Source organism: Sturnus vulgaris, chromosome 24 (assembly GCF_052056855.1).
Source record: "Sturnus vulgaris isolate bStuVul1 chromosome 24, bStuVul1.hap1, whole genome shotgun sequence".
NCBI classification, from domain to species: Eukaryota; Metazoa; Chordata; class Aves; order Passeriformes; family Sturnidae; genus Sturnus; species Sturnus vulgaris.
In genome coordinates this window covers 4628738-4649280 of record NC_142266.1, presented here as the reverse complement: position 1 = coordinate 4649280, position 20543 = coordinate 4628738, and the positions used below count along the sequence as shown (strand labels likewise).

General features: G+C 50.6%; 1 protein-coding gene across 1 annotated transcript in view; it reads right to left on the bottom strand.

Moving 5' to 3' along the window:
* Window positions 1-6909: 6909 nt before the first annotated feature.
* The window catches only part of KIAA0319L (KIAA0319 like), a 29742-nt gene continuing 16108 nt past the window's right edge, over window positions 6910-20543 (bottom strand). Inside the window, exons 8-21 of the mRNA XM_014881288.2 lie at window positions 20202-20294; window positions 19500-19632; window positions 18413-18641; window positions 17554-17677; window positions 16884-17016; window positions 15891-16039; window positions 15439-15590; window positions 15126-15264; window positions 14651-14810; window positions 12636-12778; window positions 11543-11665; window positions 10948-11038; window positions 10501-10592; window positions 6910-8547 (exon numbers count right to left, since the gene is read on the bottom strand). Coding sequence (XP_014736774.2) covers window positions 8360-8547; window positions 10501-10592; window positions 10948-11038; window positions 11543-11665; window positions 12636-12778; window positions 14651-14810; window positions 15126-15264; window positions 15439-15590; window positions 15891-16039; window positions 16884-17016; window positions 17554-17677; window positions 18413-18641; window positions 19500-19632; window positions 20202-20294 — 1949 coding nt within the window. The 3' untranslated portion in view covers window positions 6910-8359. The remainder of the gene's footprint in view (window positions 8548-10500; window positions 10593-10947; window positions 11039-11542; window positions 11666-12635; window positions 12779-14650; window positions 14811-15125; window positions 15265-15438; window positions 15591-15890; window positions 16040-16883; window positions 17017-17553; window positions 17678-18412; window positions 18642-19499; window positions 19633-20201; window positions 20295-20543) is intronic.

Below are 20543 nucleotides of genomic sequence, written 5' to 3'. Positions count from 1 at the left end.
GCTTCTGCTGCTGCTGCACTGAGTCAGGATACACCAAGTCATTCCCCTTCCCTGCTACACCCCCACAGGACCCCCAAACTCCACATCCCCGTATCTGTCCATGTACCACAGCAGTGGCTCAGGCTGGTGCACATGGAGCCAGCATAGGGGGGCACTCACCTTCCACACCCCCATGCCCCTGCCCACCTCAATTTCAGGGCCAGACACAGGAGTCTGGGCATTTGCCACCCCCTCCCCACGCAGCATCTCTGCACAGGGAAGGCTGGAGGTGCCTTTGCCCATGGGAGGAATGGGATTCAGCTGAGAGTTCAGAATCTTGTGACTCTAGGGGGACTGTGGGGGGCTTCTCATCCCCAACACAGTTTGGCCATGGCAGGGTGACAGAGGGGATGCACCTTGACTTCAGTGACCTTCCCAGCCCAAAATCTGCAGCTGGAACGGGACGATGGCAGGTACAGGGAATATTCCTGGGTCCCTAGGGCTCCTCTCTCAGGACAGGGGAGTGAGGGGTGCGTGGGGGTCCGGCTGTGGGCAGGAGGAGTTGGGCGGACATGGCGTGGCCGTGACTCAGCACCGGGAGCTGTGGCCACACACACCGCAGCTCCCTGCAAGGAGCCCCCGGGTGCCAAGTACAGCCTCACGTCACCAGCCCAGCTCACAGCACCCACAGGCAGCAGAGTCGCTCCTCTGTGGCCCCCCCCAAGACACCAACCATTGCTGGTGGGTACAGCACAACACAGCCATGGTCCCCCCAGGATGCTCTCAGCACCCCGGGAGCTCCTGCATGGCTGCTCCCCAGGGATTTGGCCATGAGGATCCCAGACACGGCTCCCAGGACTCAGGACAAGGCTCCAGACCAGCAGGAGCAGTGAAGCAGAGCACGTCTGGCTGGACAGGCACCCCGTCCCAGCCCAAATCAAACTGAGTGGCTGTCCTGAGCCCGAGGCTGCAGAGATGCACTCACTTCACTCTTCGGGCTCTGCCGGCCCTGCAGTGCAGTGCGATGCTGCCGTGAGGATTTGCTGTAGCAGTGCCGGGGTCCCAGGGACTGCCAGGACTGTCAGGGTTCAGTGGGAGCCAAAAGTTCATGGCTGCATCCGCCCTGAAATCGCAAAGCCAGGGCACAGCGTCTGGGCTCTCACATCGCAGCCGAGTTCATCTCCAGTCACCTCGGCTGACCTTGGGCAGCATTCCAGGACTGGGTATTAGAGCCCGAGTGGCCCACACAGCCCCACCCCATGGCACGGTCCCCACAGCCCTCGGCCGGGCTCTCCCAGTGACCTTGGAGGGCTGCACCCAGCTCCACGGGATGCTCGCTGCATCCGGGGCACCTCGTGTCCCCCAGCTCCAGCCCAGGCCTCCCCTGCCTGTTCCCACCACCACTCCTTGCTCCTGCCCTGTTCCACAGACCGGCTCTACCCCACCGCCCTCTCTGTGATCAGACATTCCCAGTCATCCCCACCAACCCTTCTGCAGCCCTGGGCGTGCTCCCACCACCGAAGGGCACCCTGAGCCCCTCTCCAGCCCCAGCACTGCCTTTGGCAGCTGTAGACCCCGAGCCGAAACCCACCAGGGAGCTGTGACCTGGGGCAACCCCTCTTCCACCAATTCTCCATGCCCGCAGACCGGCTGTGAGTCCCCGGCCAGGGCAGCCCCCGTGTTCTCCACCTTCCCCGAGAGCAGCTCCATGCCGGGCAGGGTGGTTTGTGGGCATCTGGCTTTGCAGGGGGAGGTGGAGGAGCCGGGGGGCTACCGGGGCCGGCCATAGTGGCACCCATGCGTCCGCAGGCACCCAACAGCCCCAGCCTGGCTATAAAAGGAAGAGTCTTTTTTTTCCCGGCTCCGCCAGCGCCGCGTCCCTGGCCAAGCTCTGCAGCCGCTGCCCCGCAGGGGCCTTTCCAAGTTCTCCCATCCAGCGCTGTCCCCACAGCCGGCTTCCTCCGGCTCATCCATCCCCGGCAAACCCACTGCAGCGGCTGCTGAGTGACTTATAAAATACCAAGAGGCCCAGCAAGGAGAAGGGAGGTGGGTGCAAGGGGAGCATTGGCACAGGGTGCCTGGGGGAGCGCCCCGGCTCCTGGCCCGCCGTCCCTTCGCCCGCGGCATTGCCCGTGTCGGGGCGGTGGGCGCATGACCCTGGTGCACCCGGCCGTGGTGGTCAGCACTTCCCTCCATGCGAGTCCAAAATGCGATGCCGAGGTGCCCAGAAGTTGAGTTCCCCTTCCCACCCTATCCCACAGGCCTGGGTGTCCCCACTTTGCACCTCGGCTCCCTGGGGAGGGGGCGGCCGGTCCCGGTGCGGGGGGACACCCGCAGGCACAAGGGCCGGGTGCTGCCCGCAGAGCAGAACACTCACCACTCAGGACTCCTCTGCAGCCGAGACCTGCCGGGGGAGCCCCATTGTCCCCCCAGCCACACAGAGACTTGCTGCTACCCCCCACTCCTCCACCTCCACCCGGGCTGGCCCCAAGCAGGGGGGGCTGCCGTGACCCCCTCCCCGCCCACGCCGAGCCGCTGCCGGCGTCCAGCAGCAGGAGCATCCCCGGCCCCGGCGAGCTCAGCACCGGCCGGGCTCGCTGAAGGTTAAACCTTGGCTGCGGGGAAAGCCCCGCTGCCCCCCGCAGACCCCGCACCTCCTGCCCGCAAGGCCACTCACGGTCCTGGAGGTGACAGCGGCCGCAGCAGGCTGGGCTGGCGGCAGCGAGCTGCGGTGACACCCGGCACGAGCACGCTGCTTCCTCGCTCGCCTTGACTTTGCCACAGGACTCCTCCGGCTCGTCCGCAGGAGCTTGCAGCATCCTCCAGTTCAGCGGGAGAAGTTCCTCGCCAGGGAGGGAGGGAGGAGGGAGGGATTTAAGGCAGACCCTGCCTGGGATGCAACATCTACGGATGCGGTTGAAGACCCCTCGCTCGCTGGGCACCCCGAATCTCCCTCCTCGTTCGCCCCATCCTGGTCTCGGTGTCCCGGCACATGTGCCCAATTCTGAGGATGCGGCGTGGGTGATCTCGGCTGAGAAACCCTCTCCCTTCCGGACAGAGGCAGCCCGGGCTGCCACCAGCACGCAGCCACCTGCCCCACGTCCCCCGAGTGCCCGGAGGGGCTCCCAAAGCCATGTCGTGGGGGGAGCCGGCACACACCACTGGGCCCAAGGCAGCTCGAGGGCAAAACGGAGCTCGTGGAGTGCACAGGAGGGTAAAACCTGTCACCACCTCAGTCACAGGAGATCCCCCTGGCCAGAGCATCAGCTTGGGGGGTCCCCAACACCCACGGGGCGGTTGTTCCAGCGTTCCCAGCCGCCAAGTCTGGGGGTACAGGGCTGCTCTGCCCACCCGGAGCCCCGTCGGTCCTACCTGCGGAGAGCTGGCAGGGCGAGGGGGACCCCCTGCTCGGGGCAGGATGCTGGGAGACACCTTACTGTGATTCCCAAAGGGAAAAGCCAGGACCAGCAGCGTGGCATCCCTCCCGCGGCAGTCCCGGCGGCTCCCTGCCTGCCACGACACCCTCCCCACCCCGGGTGCGCTCTGTTTGCCTGCTATTTTTGGCAGCCTCCTAAGAGCTCCTCTCAGGCTATTAATAATGAGAGTGAGAAATTCGTTTGGCCTCTCCTATATAAGGAAAGGTAGAGGCTTAGAGGCAGCTAAATATACTGGCGCGTGCGGGAGCGAGCGGGGAGCCTTTGGCATCGCGTGTGGAAAAGAGATTGTTTGAACAATGGAAAGACGGACTCACTCGGCGCAGGGGCCCCGCGTGGACCGACGGGCGGACGGAGGGATGGACAGAGGGTGGCGATGCCCGCGGGCCTCCACCGCAGCACCCTCATGGCCCCCGATGCCCCTCGGGGCTCTGCCTCAGCAGGAGGAGCAGCGGGAGAGGAGAGGCAGGAGCAGGGATGCTCTGCAAACTCCCGCAGCGAGCCAGCCACGCTCTCCCCAAAATACCTGTAACAATCCCCACTGGGCCAGCAGCGATCCGGGGAGTGATGCTGGGTCTGTGCCCGGTCAGGAGGGACGTGAGGGGTGCTAGTGGGGGGGAGCAGGTGGGCTGTGGTGGCGACCAGTTGCCACTGGGACATGGCCGGCATAGGGTCGGTCTTCCAGCTGAGCCCTCTGCAAATCCCGGCGTCTCTCCGGGCCGTGACCAACGCTCCTGCCCGGCTCTGGAACAGCCCCGGGGGCATCTCCCGCAGCCGGGGGCGCTGCAGGGTGCCAGCAGTGCCACAGTGGAGCTCCCTGGGAGCCACCAGCACCCCTGCAGTATGCCCACACCCTCGGCGCACTGATAATTTAAGGAGCACATCGTTACTGTAACTGTGTCCCCCCCGCCGCTACGGGGAACCTGGGCGAGGTGCGGGAGCTCCTGTCAGTGCCGAGGGCAGGGAGAGCCCGGCTGGAAGAAGGAAAGCAGCAGCAATCCAGGGAATCCTAATGACGGGAAGGCGCTGGGGAGCAGCGCCAAATCCACACGGTCGGAGCAAGGACAGCACATGCAGCAGGATGAGTACAAAGAGAGGAAAACTGTGCTCCTCCGGCTCCAGAAAGAGCCTTTTGTTTTTTTAACCCTTCGTAGCCTCGGGTGCTGCTTAGGGAGGCACAAGTGGTGTGGCAGGGATTGCAACCCCGATCTCCCCAGCTCCGTCACGGTCTTAGCCTCGGTGCCTGCGGCCAAATCCCTGCGCCCGCTTCCCCCAGGGACTGCAGGGCTTCCCCGGGCTGCTGAACCTCCGAGCCACCGGGACAACCGTGCTGGGCAGAGTCCTCGAGCTGCTGCCTTGGCCACCGTCACAGCTGCCTCAGTTTCTCGAGCTGTGAAATTCCAGCAGTAAAACCCATTTCACAGACTTCGAGCCTGGGGCTGCTCTGAGGTTCCAGCCCAGGCCCTGATCCCTCCCTGGGGATGTGACACAGAACAAAAACTGATGGAGGCAGGAGCAGCTCTTTGCCCTGAGGGCAGTGAAAAACTCCATTCTCGTCTTTCGGTGCTGCCCCGGGGCTGCCGCAACTTGTGCTGCAAGTTCTCCCCACCCACCAAGCCGAGCCCGCAGCTGGAGAGCTCATCAGATTTGGCTTCCTCTGTCCTTAGGTGACATTGAGGGAAGCGAACTCTGAGGGCTCCAGCCCACCCCATTGACCACGTGAACCGTGCATGGATGGAAGGGCAATTCTGAAGGTGAATCTCCTCCTGTGTCCCAGAGTGCCATCGGGTCTCTCCTGGCTGCCATGGTGCTAAAGTGTGTTCCCTACACAGCCAGCCCCAGCGAGAGCTGGGTGGCCACAGTCATCTCCTTCAAGGACTCCACTAATTAATGAATGTTCCTCTACTGCATGAGGAGGAGCTGCTATTCAGGTGTGGGGCAGCTGCTATTTTGCTGTGAAATCAAGTCTTTGGTGAGAACTGTCCCACAGCTGAAACTGGAGAAAGAAGCAAGACATCTTTTTATTTGCAATCACCAAACATCATTAACTAAAGTTAATTATGATAATTAACTAAAGTGCAGACAGGTTGGGCACCCCTAGCTATGCAGCAGGATGCAGAAAAGATTGAAGAGCAAACTATTTCAAAACTAGAATTTGCCACAAACATCTTCACCAGCACTTGAATATGTTAAAGGAAACAAAACTGAATGAAGGTGCTGGTTCATCTGACAGATGTCTCAGCCTTTAACTTCTACACGTGGGCAACTTGTAGCCAGTGTCTAATTGTGCAATCATAAAGCATAGCAATGCAGAAACCTTCCTGAGCAAGGTCATGCTCACGGCGCTCGGGTAACAAACCGGCAAAATTAGTGACGCTGCAGGAGGAGGAGAACAGGGAAAGGGATTCCAAAACCCCAGGGAGGCTCTGTGAACACACCTGGGGAGAGCTGTGCTCCTGGGCCACTACAGCAGACAGCCCACCCTGCTCCTACCTTGGGCCAGAAGTTCCCACCTTCAGTCTGGGAAGTCTCTTCACCTCTGTCAGCCCACACGTCCTTGTGCCTCCCAAAGCTGGGGTGCAGAGCTGCCTGTGCCCATTCCTGAAGGCTTGGTGGCACTCAGGGTTAACACGTAGAGGAGGAAGAGGCTGCACAGCCAGGGAATACTAATGGGAGCTAGGAATTTAACGTGAGCTTGTGCTGCGCTGTCACAAACCTGCACTCAGAGATGGCAAGTGACTACAAGCCACTGGGCATGGAGGGAAGGCCAAAGCCCTCCCCAAAGCCCAACCTTGGGTTGGGGTGCAGCCCCTCAGTACAGCAGCCCCACCTGAAGGGCTGTGACCCCATAGGGGTGAAGGAAACAATTGCAGCTGAACAAAGGTGTTGGAGGTAACAGCTGCAGAGATTATAATTCCCTCTCCTGTAACAAGCAGCCAGGCTCACTGGAAAGCCCACCCTGTGTCTGCTGAGAGGGGCAGGAGTGAGGGGCTCAAAAAGCACAAGCCCTAAGGACTAGAACCAGGTAGAGCCCAAGAGCTCCCCTCTCCCAGCACAAAGTGCTCCCAGGTGCAGCCTCAGGACCACACCTGGTCAATCCCTGCAGCTCCAAACCCTCCTATTCCCAATTTGTTCACTTACACCCAAATGAAGGGACATGCAGAGGGTGGTGTCACCCAAGAGTTAAGTGTGCAGCCATGGGACAGCCAGTGCTGGGCTGTGCCCTCTGAGGAGCATCCCGGGGTCAGCCCTCCCTGTGTGTGGTCCTGGGTGGGTTTTGAGGGAAGGAGCCCTGGGGAGAGCGGGTGCAGAAACCTCCAGGAAGGGGAGGCCTGAGCCAAGCCCCAGCTGTGTGCCAGACAGCCCAGGCAGAGGGTGGCCTGTGCTGTGACGCCAACAAATGCTGTGGCCTCAACACTGCAAGAGCTGCAGGCTCCAGTGCTGGGCCTGAGGAACAGCTGATTGCCCAAAAAATAAACTCAGCAGCAGTCACGACTACATTCAGTGAGGGAACATCCCCTCACGTTCAATAGTGTTTAATCTTCATCTAGCTCAACACAAATCAGTAGTGCAGCAATATAAATACAACTGAGGAACTTAAAGCCTTTCGGCTTTCATAGGTCAATAAGGAAAAAAAAAAGCCAATGAAACCAGTTTCCAGTTTTTAAATTAAACACAAAGAAAGGCAATGAACTGCCCACCCATCCCCAGAGAAGCAGTGGCATCCTTCATGCCAGCACAAGGCTGATCTCTGTCCAAGGACAGGGTGCAACTCATGACAGCAGCACAGCGAGATAAGGGAGTGGGAATGGAAAAAGGGCCCCACCCCACCTGCTCTTGGGCTCAGGCAGCAGGGACACAGTGACACGCTGTGCCACATGCTGCTGGCACTGCCCACTGCCCTCGGGTTCCCAGAGTTCCCTTTTCCACCACAGCTCTGCAGCCACAAGTGAGCTGCCAGGCTGAGGGAGCAGCCAGCTGGGGACTGCAGAGACCAATCCCCATCACCTGGGATGTGCAAATTTTAAGGGAGAAAAAACCCAAACCAAAAAACCACAGTACATAGTGTTCCATAACTGAGATATGGTTAACATCCAGCCTCATGGACGGCCTGGTGACCAACAGAAGGTGCTGGGGCCACGGAACATGTCACAGCTTTGGAATGAAGCCAGATGTTGGACACAGGTACCAAAGGTGGGTGTGTGTGCCCCCACCTCTGGTACCCAGCAGGACTTTGCTGCAGGAGGGAGTAACCACAGGTCAGCTTTTCTCACATGAACAGGCACCAAGTCCCCAATATTCCCCATGAGAGCGGCCTGACAGCAATTTAGAACAGTCACAAACCCCTCTCCTACCTGCAAACTGCCAGTGTGACCACAGTGTTTACATTCCCCCTCCTCTACACTCCAACAGCAGCCAAGTGCATGTGAGAGGACAAGTCTACATTAAAATAGTGCTTAAACCATTAGGAAAGGTGGGAGTAAAGGAGAAGAAAATTGTTGGACAGCACAAATAGCTTGTGGTAGGGTATGGGAGCTTGAAGGGAGCTCAGAGCACAGCTCAAGGACTTGACCTTCTTTCTCCGAGGAGCCCCAAAGCAAGTGAGCTGGAAGTCCACAGGTGCTCCCTCCACTGCCATCTGAGGTGGCTTAGGAGGGTCCTGCACATTCACAGTTGCTCCAAGTGGTTCTGTCCTACCCTCTCCAGATGCCAGCTCTGTCCTTTTCTGACTCTCCTCCTGGGGTTCACAGTTGCCTTCTCCTCCCTTTGATTTCCCTTGAAGTTCAAATTCAAGTACAACCAGTTTTAACTGAATGCAAAGAAACCCACAAAACCGAAGTTATTTTCTGTGAAACAGGTTAGCAGCATTATCCTAGTCAAAGTGGCCTCTGAAGGCCCTGGTAGGACAGGGACGGGATTGGCTTCCCTGCTGAGCCCAAGGACAGCTATAGGATTTCCTCCCTCTGGTTCTTGGGTTTGAGTGTCAGCTGTCCATTGCGCAGGGAGCCGTTCTGGCTGCGGAGCAGTTTCCCTTTTTCCCGGTCAGGCCATGTGAAGATGGCTTCATCACTGTCCAGCTCGGACTCTGAGTGCATCAGGCTCGTGTTGAGGACTTGGGCTTTCTGTCTGCCACCTTGAAGGAGAAACATTCCCAGGTTAGAAATGCTTTTAACACCAGTGAAACACCTCACCTTGCTCCATCCCCTCTAAGTCTCCTTTTCCAATCACATCTAAGAGGCAGCAGAATCTGACTTTCCTCTGTGTGTCTCTTATTCCCTCTGATGCTGAAGCCAAAGTGATCCTGTCTCAGACACTCTGGCATATTAGAGGTCACAACAACTCTCCAAGACAGCACAAAGCACAACAAGCAGACAGGAAGGCAATGACGTGACCAGAAGGGGCTGTGAGTACACGTGGGAGCTGTGTCTCCCTGACCTTGCTCGGGGCATTGCCTAGAAAATGCTTGGAGGGCTCACGACTGGAGTAAGAGAATAAATACATAGGTGTGTGAGGGAAGATCTCTGTCATCTCACTACCCTCTCCCTACTCTCCTCTCTGCTACTCCTACCTGCAAGGAAAGAGAGATAAATTAGCAGGACGAATTTAGATTAATGCACAAGGACAGGAGAGAGACATTTACTGTTATTGTCAGCACAGGAAATATTTAAATTTAGCTTTTCCTTAATGGAGAAATGCAACATTTCCTCTGTTAGCAGAAAGCTCCCTGGACATATCTAGCAGGGAAAAAGACTTCAGTCAGCAGCCAGCCTCAGAAACAGCAAGATGAGTTTAGTTACCAGAGAGCAAGTGGTGAGGCACATTAAGTACATTTATTGCACAGTGGGCTCCGAGGTGACAGATGGTCAGATTAAAGTAGAGTTGGGTGCTGAAGGAGGGAAACACACCCGGGTTTCCTGCAAGGGTATCTGTATTTGAGCAGTTGGGACAGCCTGGTCCTCAGAGGAACAGCTGATCAGTCTGTCAGTGCAATGCCCTCCATGCTGCTCTTGGGCACTGCTCACTTTGCTGGAACACCATTAAATGGGATAATACTGGGATGAGCGATTATTTTCCACTAGCAAACAAGGATCAGGGATTCTTTTCCATGCACATTTAACACATCCCCTTCTCTAAACAAAACCGGGACACACTTTGATAATGAAACACACACTCAGCAGCTGCAGAGCTCCCTGGCATCCAGCAGGGTTGTACTTGGCACATCCTTTCCAACATTTCCCTCTTTTCCTGGTCAGTCAGCAGGTGACCACGACTTGGTTCATGTACCAGATAAAACCACTCCAGCCTGAAATAACTCCCTGATTTTTGCAAAGCACCTGACGAGCACTCTCAAGACAGCAATGCGGGCAGGAAAGTGCTGGCTAAGAACACTGAAGACAAATCCTGCCTTTCTGGAATGGGCCAATGGACCTGTAGCCACATGGAGCACTGAGGAATTCATGAATCTCCCTCTGAAATGCACCTGCTTACTGGAAAACTAGAGGATGAGCTAAAATGTGAAATTTTCACAGCCTGATGTGCACAAGAGCAACAATAAATAAGCTGATGAACCAGTTGTTTGTGGTGGGTGAGTAGCAGAGCAGATATAAACCTCAATCTCTTCAGTACAGAAGTATTTTCAGATTGTTTTCAGGTGTTGATCAGTTTAGTGTAATGTTTAGTGTCACTGAATTCCTGCTTTGCTGTAGAGCATGACCAAAGAACGGCATATTGGCAAAAAGGGAACCAGAACCCAGGGGAAAACTAGAGAAGAAGTTACAGTCAAGACCCAGTTTTGGGCTTCCTCAGTCAGGCTGTTCTGCACAGCTTTACTGCATCCACTTCCTACTTCTGAGGTACCAAGTGGAGACATCAGGATCAGGCCAGTTTCAGCCCTAATTTCCAAACCTACAAGTTAGATGACTTTACTAAATACCCCATAAACAGATCTGAGACAAGCTCTCAGATCTTCTGAGACCCCTCTGTCAGTCCCTACATCCTGTTTGTTTCACTATGATTTTGAGTCTACTGAGGCAGAGTCCTCAGTCAGCAGTCTGGAAGTGCTGAGCTCTTGCCTCTCATATTTTACCTGCTTTGGGATTTGGTTTTAACTCCAGGCTTTCTTGATCCGTTGCATCCAAAATCTTGTATTTGCTTTTTCTTTTGGATTTTCCTTTCCGTCTAAAGCAGAAGAAAAGGAATTAAGAGACAGTCCATTTCCAAAAGAGCCAGAAGAAAAACAACTCTGATCTTCAAAGCTAAAGTACTTGCTATTTAGGATTATGTTCATATTACAAAGTGAAACACTAAAATGTTGCTAAGTTGCACATTTACAGGTTAATCCAAATTTTGCTTCTTAACATAAGGCAGAGTTGTGGGACTTCAACATTTAACTTGAAACACTTAAGTGAGAAAACTCAACATCCCAAGGCTCAGCAGATGATCTGCTGGGACAATGGGTTTGAATCTTTAACCTCATACTGCAGACACTTGGCTGTGAAACCTGGATACAGCGGGGGTTGGGTCTCAGTCCCACCTCTTGCAGCAGCAGATCACCATCCACGACAAGATTCCAAAGGCAACCACGATGACAAACGATGCAATGATCACATACAGCACACTCCACTCTGCAAGCAAAACCCCAGAGATAAACACGTTCTGGCACCTCATACAATTGACAGTGCACGTTTTAGTGGACTGTTCTTGGGAAAGAAAAGGCAAGGCCTGGCCCTTTACAGAATTAGAGGCATTCCCCACTGGCAGCACCCCCAGATCCCCTTGGGAAGCTCGAGATCCAGTGTGTGGACTCACTGGGCAGTTTTCACTGTGTGTTGGTTTATAAAATTTGCTTTCCTGTGGCAGAAAAGCCTCTGTACAGACGTGACAGAAGAGAGCTGTGATTTATACACCCGGGATGGACTCAGCTCTTAGTGAGTGTTCACTGGGAGGGTCTGAAGGGGACTCACTCCCCTATCAAACATCATTGGCCTAGAAGGTGAGACAATGCTAGTGTTAGCATCTCAGCAGAGCCACTGGGAGATAACAGGTGCCTGGCACTGTGCCCACCCTGGGTTTCAAACACGGGTTTCTCTGCCAAGGTGCCCTCCCCAGGGGGTTCACAGTTCACATACCACAGTTGCTTTCGCCGTCCCCCATCTGCACCCTGAGGAAATTCTCCATCCAGAACGGGTCACACACGCAGCGCTTGGTGAAGGAGTCACAGCGCCCGTGCTCAGAGCAGTTCAGCTGACAGGCTGGGGGCCAAAACCAGCAAGGTGAACTAAATGACTCACAGGTGAGGCAAAAACGGGGCAAAATAGCTCAATAAAGCCAACCCTCCTGCAGGCTCTGACCTGAATGTGACCCCTCTGTAGCTCATTCATAGCTCAGCCGTAATCACAAGAGGTGAGAAGTGCAAACGTAAGCACCTGGGCCTCATGCCAAACTGAAACATCCCACTTCACCAGCAACATACATTTTGCCTAATAAATCCTCATTTTTATATTCATGTTATGGGATTTGTGTATTTGTCAAGTAAATGTTTTTAAACAAAGTTTTGATTCTCCAATTCAAACCCTGCTGGTGAGACAGACAAGAAATAAACAGATCCTTTGGAGGGAGCAAAGAGAACTGAAAAATGCCTTCTGAAGGCCACAAAATGGTAAGATCAGGAAGTAATGAAAATAATTACTTTACACAATTCTAGTTTCAAATCTCTAACTGATCAACAAATGATCCTCACAGAATGGATCTCATGAAAGAAAAACAGTGCAAATGTAAATATGTAAAATAATGACAGAAGGGAAAAATTTCCTGCAGACTGATGTTTGTGCTGCACAGGAAATGAGTGGATTCACAGCTACCAAGATGTGCAGATTATTATTTTCAGGATGATACTAATTTCAGTGGCTGTAGTCCATTAACACTGTATTATAGTTTCATAAGTATCAATCTGCTTTTGGTTGTGTGAGCTCTTATCTTCACAGCAACACTGCAAGCAATTATTTGTAAGAAGTTGAATAGTGACTAGACGGAATTAATTGGTAAATAAGTGATCAGCAAATAGTCTAATAGACTTAATTTTCTGTTTCCCATTTATTAACATGAAAGCTCCTGCAGTGAGTGTAAGTGTGTGGGCACGTGGGTGTTTTTAGCAGCCTTATTCTGTCAGGCAGCTGAAAAGAAGGTAAAAGATGTTCAGTCTGTCCCAAGACTCTCACTTACTGACTGTGTTAATCTCCAGTGCCCGGAAGATGAGGAAGTCTGACTGTTGTTTCCGCAGTTCGTTCTTCAGCGTCCAGGCCACCTCTCGTCCTTTGAATATCTGATGGGGAGGCTGGTTCTGCACAAAGAACACCATCTTCGTGCTGGAAGAAAGGCAAGAATATTATCTGCTGCTTCTCCAAACATCAGGTGGAGAGCCAAACTCTCCAGTTTGCCATTAGAGGGACTTACTCAGAATCCCAAATTTATCTGAAGACTTCTGGCTCATAATGGTCCTACAGTAAAAAACCCTTCAGGATATCTGATCCATTCATGTTTTCCAAGCTAAGGCTGGACTGTTCTTGAATTTGCACATCAAGCAGATCTTTGCATGCTCATGCTAAGCATCAAATCCCCAAACATTAAGGTCCTGCTGTTTTCCTATTCTTCTCCCTTCCTCCATGTAGGATCCTCAGACTTTACTACACCTGGAACTTGAGGGTCCATTTATCTACTCAGCACAGAGCTCCAGCACCAGACAGTGGAAGTTTACAGTCTTTTGCAGAGTTTAGTTTGAATGCACCAAGTGTTATAGCCCAAAAACAACCCAGGTGTGAAGGATTCTGTATTCTGCAGTTTTTACTGCATTAACTTTATGATAGAAGAACTTGTTCCTCATGGCTTGCTCACCTTGCAGAGCCCCGTGGATCTTTAGACTTACAAAAGGATGCATGAATGTTTGGGATTTATTATCATTAGTGAGCTTATGAGTCAATGGGATATCAGTGAAACCCTCAGAGTATGTGAAAAAGAGCAAACCAGCAGTCAGAGGAAAAAGCTCTTTTTTAAACAGCACAAGTTACTTTGATAGTGGAAGCTAAAATGGAATCTTAAAGCCATCTGTCAGGAAACATTCTCTGCTCCTTTATAACACTTCCCACTCTTTTGTCTGCTTGAACATATAAACAGATGAAGCATTAATGACAAGAATCCCTTGCTTGCCTTACTCAGGGGCAACTGGCTTGCTCATGGCAGAGACAGAGAGCTAATGTTACAACAGGAAGTGCTGGCTCCTCTGTTCTCAGCTCTCTAGGTCTGCATGGACAATGAATTCTGATTTTCCTGCTACAGCAGGCCACATGGACATGAAGAAATCGATACATCACAGCACTCAGGGAAGTGTAAAGTAACAGCAGATTTATTGCGGACTTGCTGGAGGACTTTAAGCATGTCCCTTAAATCTTCTTCAGTGCTTTAGGTACTTTAAACCTACTTTCATTAAAGACTAAGTGCAATATTGCACTTATTTCAACAGATTGCCACTCATGGCTTGCTGCCACTCTCCAGGCAGGCAACACCACCCTGACCTACAGCCCGGCTCAGCAGCCAACTTCTATGTGTTTAGGAGAAATGCAGTTTTCGGTAAGCCAACTAGTAATCAAAATTAAGCTTTTCTATCTCTTAAAACAGAAATTACATGGGTTTTCAACATTTTTTCCACACACTAAGTTGAAGCAGTTTATAGGCAATGAAGCTACTGCAGAATTAGTGGAAGGTGTCCCTGCCTGTGGTTGTGTGGTTGGAACTGGATGATCCTTAAGGTCCCTTCCTACCCAAACCAGTCTAGGATTGTAGGAACTACCAATTTGGCATGAAGGTGAGGAGGATTGTTACACACTCTGGTCTGCTGTGTTTCAGGAAACTCCTGCACCAAGCCCCATTACTTCTCCAGTTACAGATCACAGCTGCAGAACATCCCTTCGCACAGTCTCCACAATTTTCAAAAAATCAGATTTGTTCTTATTTTAGAGGTTTGAGGTGAAAAAACATTAGCAGCAGCAGTTTTCAAGGGCAATGCACCATCTCCAGAGGGGAGAGATACTCAAGACCTGCTTGGCAACTCTGATCTGAGCAGGAATATCAACGCTAAGCAACAACTCCACATGTTCTGACGATCCAATCTGCTTTCCAAGAGGCCTTAATTTTCCAAACCCTTAAGCAATTCCTTGCCATGTACCCTCCCAGATGAATCCTACCTTTGTTCAGTGTATGGCTGGATCTTCTGCACAGTGATGTCTGAGTCGAGGACCCCCAGCAGCACCCCTATCTGCCGGATGAACATCCCCTTCTGCCGCTCTGTCAGCTGGCTCACGTTCACGTCCAGAATTATCTCCACCAGGTTATTTTTCCTAGGATCTAGAGACATTGCAGACAGTACAGATCTTTAGTTTCTATTTAGTAGGTTGGGCACAAGGCAAGTTTTTTCCTGATGTTTGCAGGATGTTTCTGATTTGAACATAGAACTACACAGTGGCACTGTGGGAAGAGATACAAGAATGACTTTCACAGGTAACAGAAGCAGTGAGAGTCAGCCCTCAAAAACCACAGGAAAACACAACCATATCCTCTAAAACTTCTGACATGTATGGTGTAGAGGACACATTTTAATCCCAGTATACTGTATCCAGAGGGCTGCAGGCAAATGTGGTACAGCACAAAACCCAGACTCACCAGGTTTGACCTCCACTGTGGTCCTTTCCACATCACTCTCTCCTTTGGCATCTGTTACTCTGAGGTGAAATGTGTAGGTCCCCTCTACCAGATTGGACAGGAGGAGGACAGGATGATGGTCTGAATTATTTAAGACTTCCTGGAAGGCAGAACGAAGTAAGTATGAGGAAACAAACGATCAAAGTAGCACCATGTATCATCATATTTCAGGATATGACAGAGTAAAAGCCCAACAATGAGCTTTGTATTTCCTCAGGAGCTGTCAACACTACCTTGCACTGATTTTTGTGATCCTTTACAAAAGAAAGCTCACCCCAGCTGCAGGGCTCCCCTCATCCCGGGTCCACAAGTAGCTGACAATCCCCTTATCATCAGAGGACTTCGATCCATCCAACTCTGCTGTGTTTGTGGGCAAGGTGATGACAACGTTACCAGCAATCTTTGCAATGGGTGGCTTGTTTATCTCTAAATAAACAGAGAGAAAGCACTTAGAGAAAGATCCTGTAATGCCCAATTAAAAATTACTGCATTAGATCTCCAGTGTACCCCAGAAATCCCTGTCTAACCCTAGGGAAGAAAAGGGAAGTACTGCAGGACTAAGCTGAAAAAACTGCTCTTCCAGAAAATGGAAAACCTCAAGGCCACTTCAGTGCTCTCCACATTGTCTCCCTCCATTCCTTACTTTTATTGTGTCTCAACACAGGTTTTGCTGAACTCCTCAGAGAAAACCTGTGACTGAGCAGCTTTTCTCGTGGCTGGATTTACCTTCTTTGACGATGACGTTGACAGAGCTTTGGCTCTGCAGGTTCTTCTCATCTTTCACTGTCAGAGTGAACTCATATGTCCCAACCTGGAGGCCTGTGACAGTGGCAATGCTGCTGTTGGCATTCTCCAGCTTCACACCATCTGGACCCCTAACCAAGACACAAGGGGTTTGGTTAGTTTTTGACCTTCTTCAGGGTTTTTCTGCAGAGAGCAATGGAGGCAGCCTCGCTCTAAACAGGAGCCTGGAAATAAGAGCCCATGATAAAAAGAAAAATTATGTTCTCCAGTTACAGCAAGATAATCTGAAGAGTAAGTACAGGATCCAGAACAAAAAGCCTAATTTCTAGCAGTTGAATGTTTTGGTTAATTTTAAACCAGTGGAACACTGATAACAGCATTTAGGTGGTGCTTACAAATAGTGATACTTTCAGCAAATTGGCTTGTGAACTGCACAATGAGCCAATTTTGTTAAAAGAAAAAAAGGTCCAAAGCAGAAACAGTCCTTCATTCCTAGGGCTTTGCACAGACTTTGCATTAGCAAACAGAAAAAGCTACTGCAAGTTGCTCATAGGCTTTTTCCTGAATTCCCTAAAGCATTTCAAGGAATTTAGAGTCAGAAGAGAACTCTGCCTCATTTAAACAAACTGCAAAAGCATTGAGTTAAGAGGCCCTGCTGCTTTTTCAATTACAAGGGTCAGTCTCTCCATGAGACCAAGACAAAGCTCCACTGCTGTGAATGGAAACATTGCTGAGCCACACCACACTCAGAGAGGACGCCAGGCCTAGAGATGAAGGCAAAGCTATTTCTCATGCTCAAAGAAAACTCCACTTCTTTCCAATCAAACATAAATCCTTGTCTTATTCAGGTCATTGGTAAAGCTTGTCAGGCCCAGTGTGATCATGACTGAACACAAGGGAGGTGTGGAAGTGTGACTTGTTTTAAATGAAAAGATTTGGATAAGATTTGGAAAGAATATGGAAGGTGATACACACCGTGTTTTTTCCCAAAGAAAGAAGACTATCTTCTGGTCATCCGAGCTCTTGCTGCCATCTAGAGTGGTGCTGTCCACAGGAAGAGTCAATTCTTTATCTGGACCAGCATCTGCCTTTGGGGGCTTGTTGTTCTCTGGAAAAGAATGCAGGATTTCTTATAGACACACCATAAAGGTGAAGCTTAAAAGACCACCATTAGTATTTTCTCCACGATCCCCAGTACATCCCTTGCCCACTACCTCAGATAAAGTGAAGTTAGAAGCAGTTAAGAATTCCAATAAGCAGTTAATTCACAATCTGCAATAAAATGAGACTGAAAACTAGGAGGTATGATTTTTGCTCTCATTCTCTAAGTACTGCTCCACTTTTCCTGCCCCCATCCCAGGACCCAGCACCGTGGGCAGACACAGCTGTTTGGAAATACAATCCTGCCTTTATTGTAGGAAAATATCAATTAAGTTACATTGGGTAAAATAAGAGAACAGCCTACAAAGGCAGTATTCCTACAAGCTTTATTTTGCTCATTTATCAGCAATATACCAGCCCAGAATGGTCCTAATTCAGAGCAGCTTTTCTGAAAGTCACCATAAGATCTAGAGGTTGCTGACAGGTTGCTGCTCACCTCCAGCCCCTGGAAGGGAAGCAGCAATAGCAGGTAAAGGCAGCTTACCTGGCTGGACTATCACAGTGACCTCTGCAGTGGACTGGTGCCCAGCAGAATCAGTCACTATGAGCTGGTAGGTGTAATCACCTTCCTGCATTGCAGAGAGCTGCAAGACTGGCGTCCTCACACCCTGTGAGAAAAGATATTTATGGATTAAAAACAATCCTCACACAGATGATGATGGACCAGAAGACTCTGATTCTAAAGTAACTATTACCAGCACATTCTAGGGGGCTATTACCAACTCCTGATATGGGAGCAGGAGTCTGTACCACTTCAGCATGCAAAGCTCTTACAGCTAAATTCATGCAAACTGCAAGGATACTGTTGTGGGACATAAAAAGAGTAATGCCATACAAGCAGATCTTTTGGGATTCAGCAGTTCCCAACTCCAGTAAAATCTCTGGGGAGCCCTGTGCAAATCCCACACATTGTGAACCTGATTCATGGACTTTCTTATTCTATAAATTTTACAGTAGCAATAATCTTTAAAAGGAAAATGATGACACAGAAACAAGTTCTAACATTTACTGTTTAGCACTGAGGAGAGTCTGGCCACTATCAGCAAAATTTAGACTCCAAGATTCAGCTCAAAAGTTCCCACTCTTCTCTCAATCCCCCTTCTTCAGCACGATTTAAAACTGCATTGCTCAAGAAAGGAACAGGATGCCAGTGGTGAGGCTGGTGCACCAGCTCAGCCACTAAACCAATACCAGCTTCACACGGATTTAGCTTGAAGCACATACTTAATCATCACACATTTGCTCTGTAGGATTCTAAAAGACATTTGCTAACAGTGGTTTGATTATAGATGACAACCCAGCTAGTGTGCAATCCAGGTGGATCACTGGAGACCTGCACTGACCTGCATCTCCATCACCTTCCCTTTGCTGTTGGGGCTGAGCAGCCACTCGTAGCTGACGATGCTGTGGTCGTCTGTGCTCTGGTTGCCATAGAGTGTGATGGAGTTCTGGGGCAGGGTGATCACCTGGTTCGGGCCAGCATTGGCCACTGGAGGGTAATCCACTGCCTTCTTCACAGTCAGGTTGGCAGTGGTGGAGTTGCTGGCACCATCTGAGTCCACGACTGTTAGACTGAAGAGGGAAAAAAGAAGTGAAAGCACTGAAGAGTGATGGTGATCAGAGCTGAATACAGCCTTTTCTCAACAGAAACTTCCCCCAAATGTCCAATTATCAGCCTCAAAGTGATGCAAGGAATTCAACAGTCACATCCATCTCTCACTTGAAATCTAACAACCAGTTCCAAGGTGAAACACATAAGTGCATTACTAACCCACAAGTAGCCTGGACACAGCACATCTCCTCAGGTAGGCTGGTACCACAAAACACAACAGCTTTTTGCTAAATCTAGATCTGAACACGGATCTGATTAGCTCATATGCCAACTGTTTAACGAGAAAGCAGCGTTCAGTAAGAGGTACTCCAGTTTATTTTACTTTAAATAGATCTGCTGATGCACTGATGGACATCACACCAAAACACAGGCCAAAGGAAAAACACAGGACAAATACAAAAGTAAAATCAGCTACTACATATTGCCCAGGCTGTGCATCAAACCATTAGGCCTCATTCACTTATCTGAGACAAACACATTGCACTTAAAAACTGGATTTCCAGACTGCATTTCTTCCTAAGCCTTTACCCAAAGAGTTTAGATTTGACATTTCAAGAGACATTTTGTAGCACTGACAGGCCAGCCATCATCTTAACCAGGGCTACAAGTCAAGAATAAGAAGCAGCTGGACAGCTTATCTCTCCTGAAGGGCAAAGCTACAAAACTACTTGAAGGTGTAGGAGTGGAGAGAGAGAACATCACAAAACCGAGTTTTCTCCATGCTTTATTTGTTTTTTAACCAGACTAACACTTCAGGAATTTCACACCTTTCACTCTTAAGGGATGAGAACTGATGGACTCTCCCAGGTGTGACCTACCTGAATGTGTAATTCCCAGGTACCAGGTTGGTCAGTGTCAGTATGGCAGTATCACTGGAAACCTTCTCCTCCCGCAGGGGACCCTTCAGCTCTTCCCAGTGGTAGCTGATAATTTTATCATCATCAGTGCTTTCTGTTTCAGTAATGGAGGAAAACATACACACAAGGAGTTGGAAAATACTGCTTCACAGATTCCAGATAGTCAGTCCCTACTTCTGCCCTGGGCATAGTGGGCAAAGGTATTTTTGGTCCAAGCCCAGGGCTCTGTTATGCTCAGACACCAAACTCTAACAAATCAGTGCTAGCTGGGGCTAAGACAACCTGAATTTGTTTAAAGGAACTCCTGAAAAGCTCTAGTGCAAGTCAGGATCACTGAAGGTGGCGTGTCAGTAATTTACACGTTTGAAGTTTAGCCAAGAGCCCAGTAATTTTGACTGACAGTAATTATTTTTTGATTCTAAGCAGCAACCTCCAGAGCTTTTCCCTTTTTAGGAGATTGGCTCAGGCCAGTGCCCTTCAAAAGGGAACATGGAGAGGTGATGTTGTGTGTGTTCTGCTCTCCTGGCCAGAGAGGCTAATTCTTTTCACTGAATTCTGTTTGACAGTGTCACTTTTTCTCTTAAACTTCATGCAAAAAGCCAACCCAGGACCAAACACAAACCAGCCCTGCTGGATGCTGCACTTAAACCTGCAGGTACTCACTGCTGCCGTCGATAAGAGTGGAAATGGTCGGCAGGGAGATTTCCTGGAACGCTGGGGACACGACGGCAACAGGAGGCTGATTCACCCGGGGCTCTGCAAAAACAACCCAGCTGTTACCATGACACTGTAGACAAAAAGCCTTGGCCAAAGAACTGCAAAACTATCAGCAAAAGTGATTTGTGCTTCCAGCATGTTCTACACCAGCTTGGGCAATCATTGCTACCAAAAAGGGGGTTCAAACAGCGTGGAGGTGAACAGCCAGCACACCCAGTACTCTGGGAAGGCTGCACTGCATCAGTTTTCCCCTACTGGGTCAAGCACCTACAGCTTCTTGCCACAGTG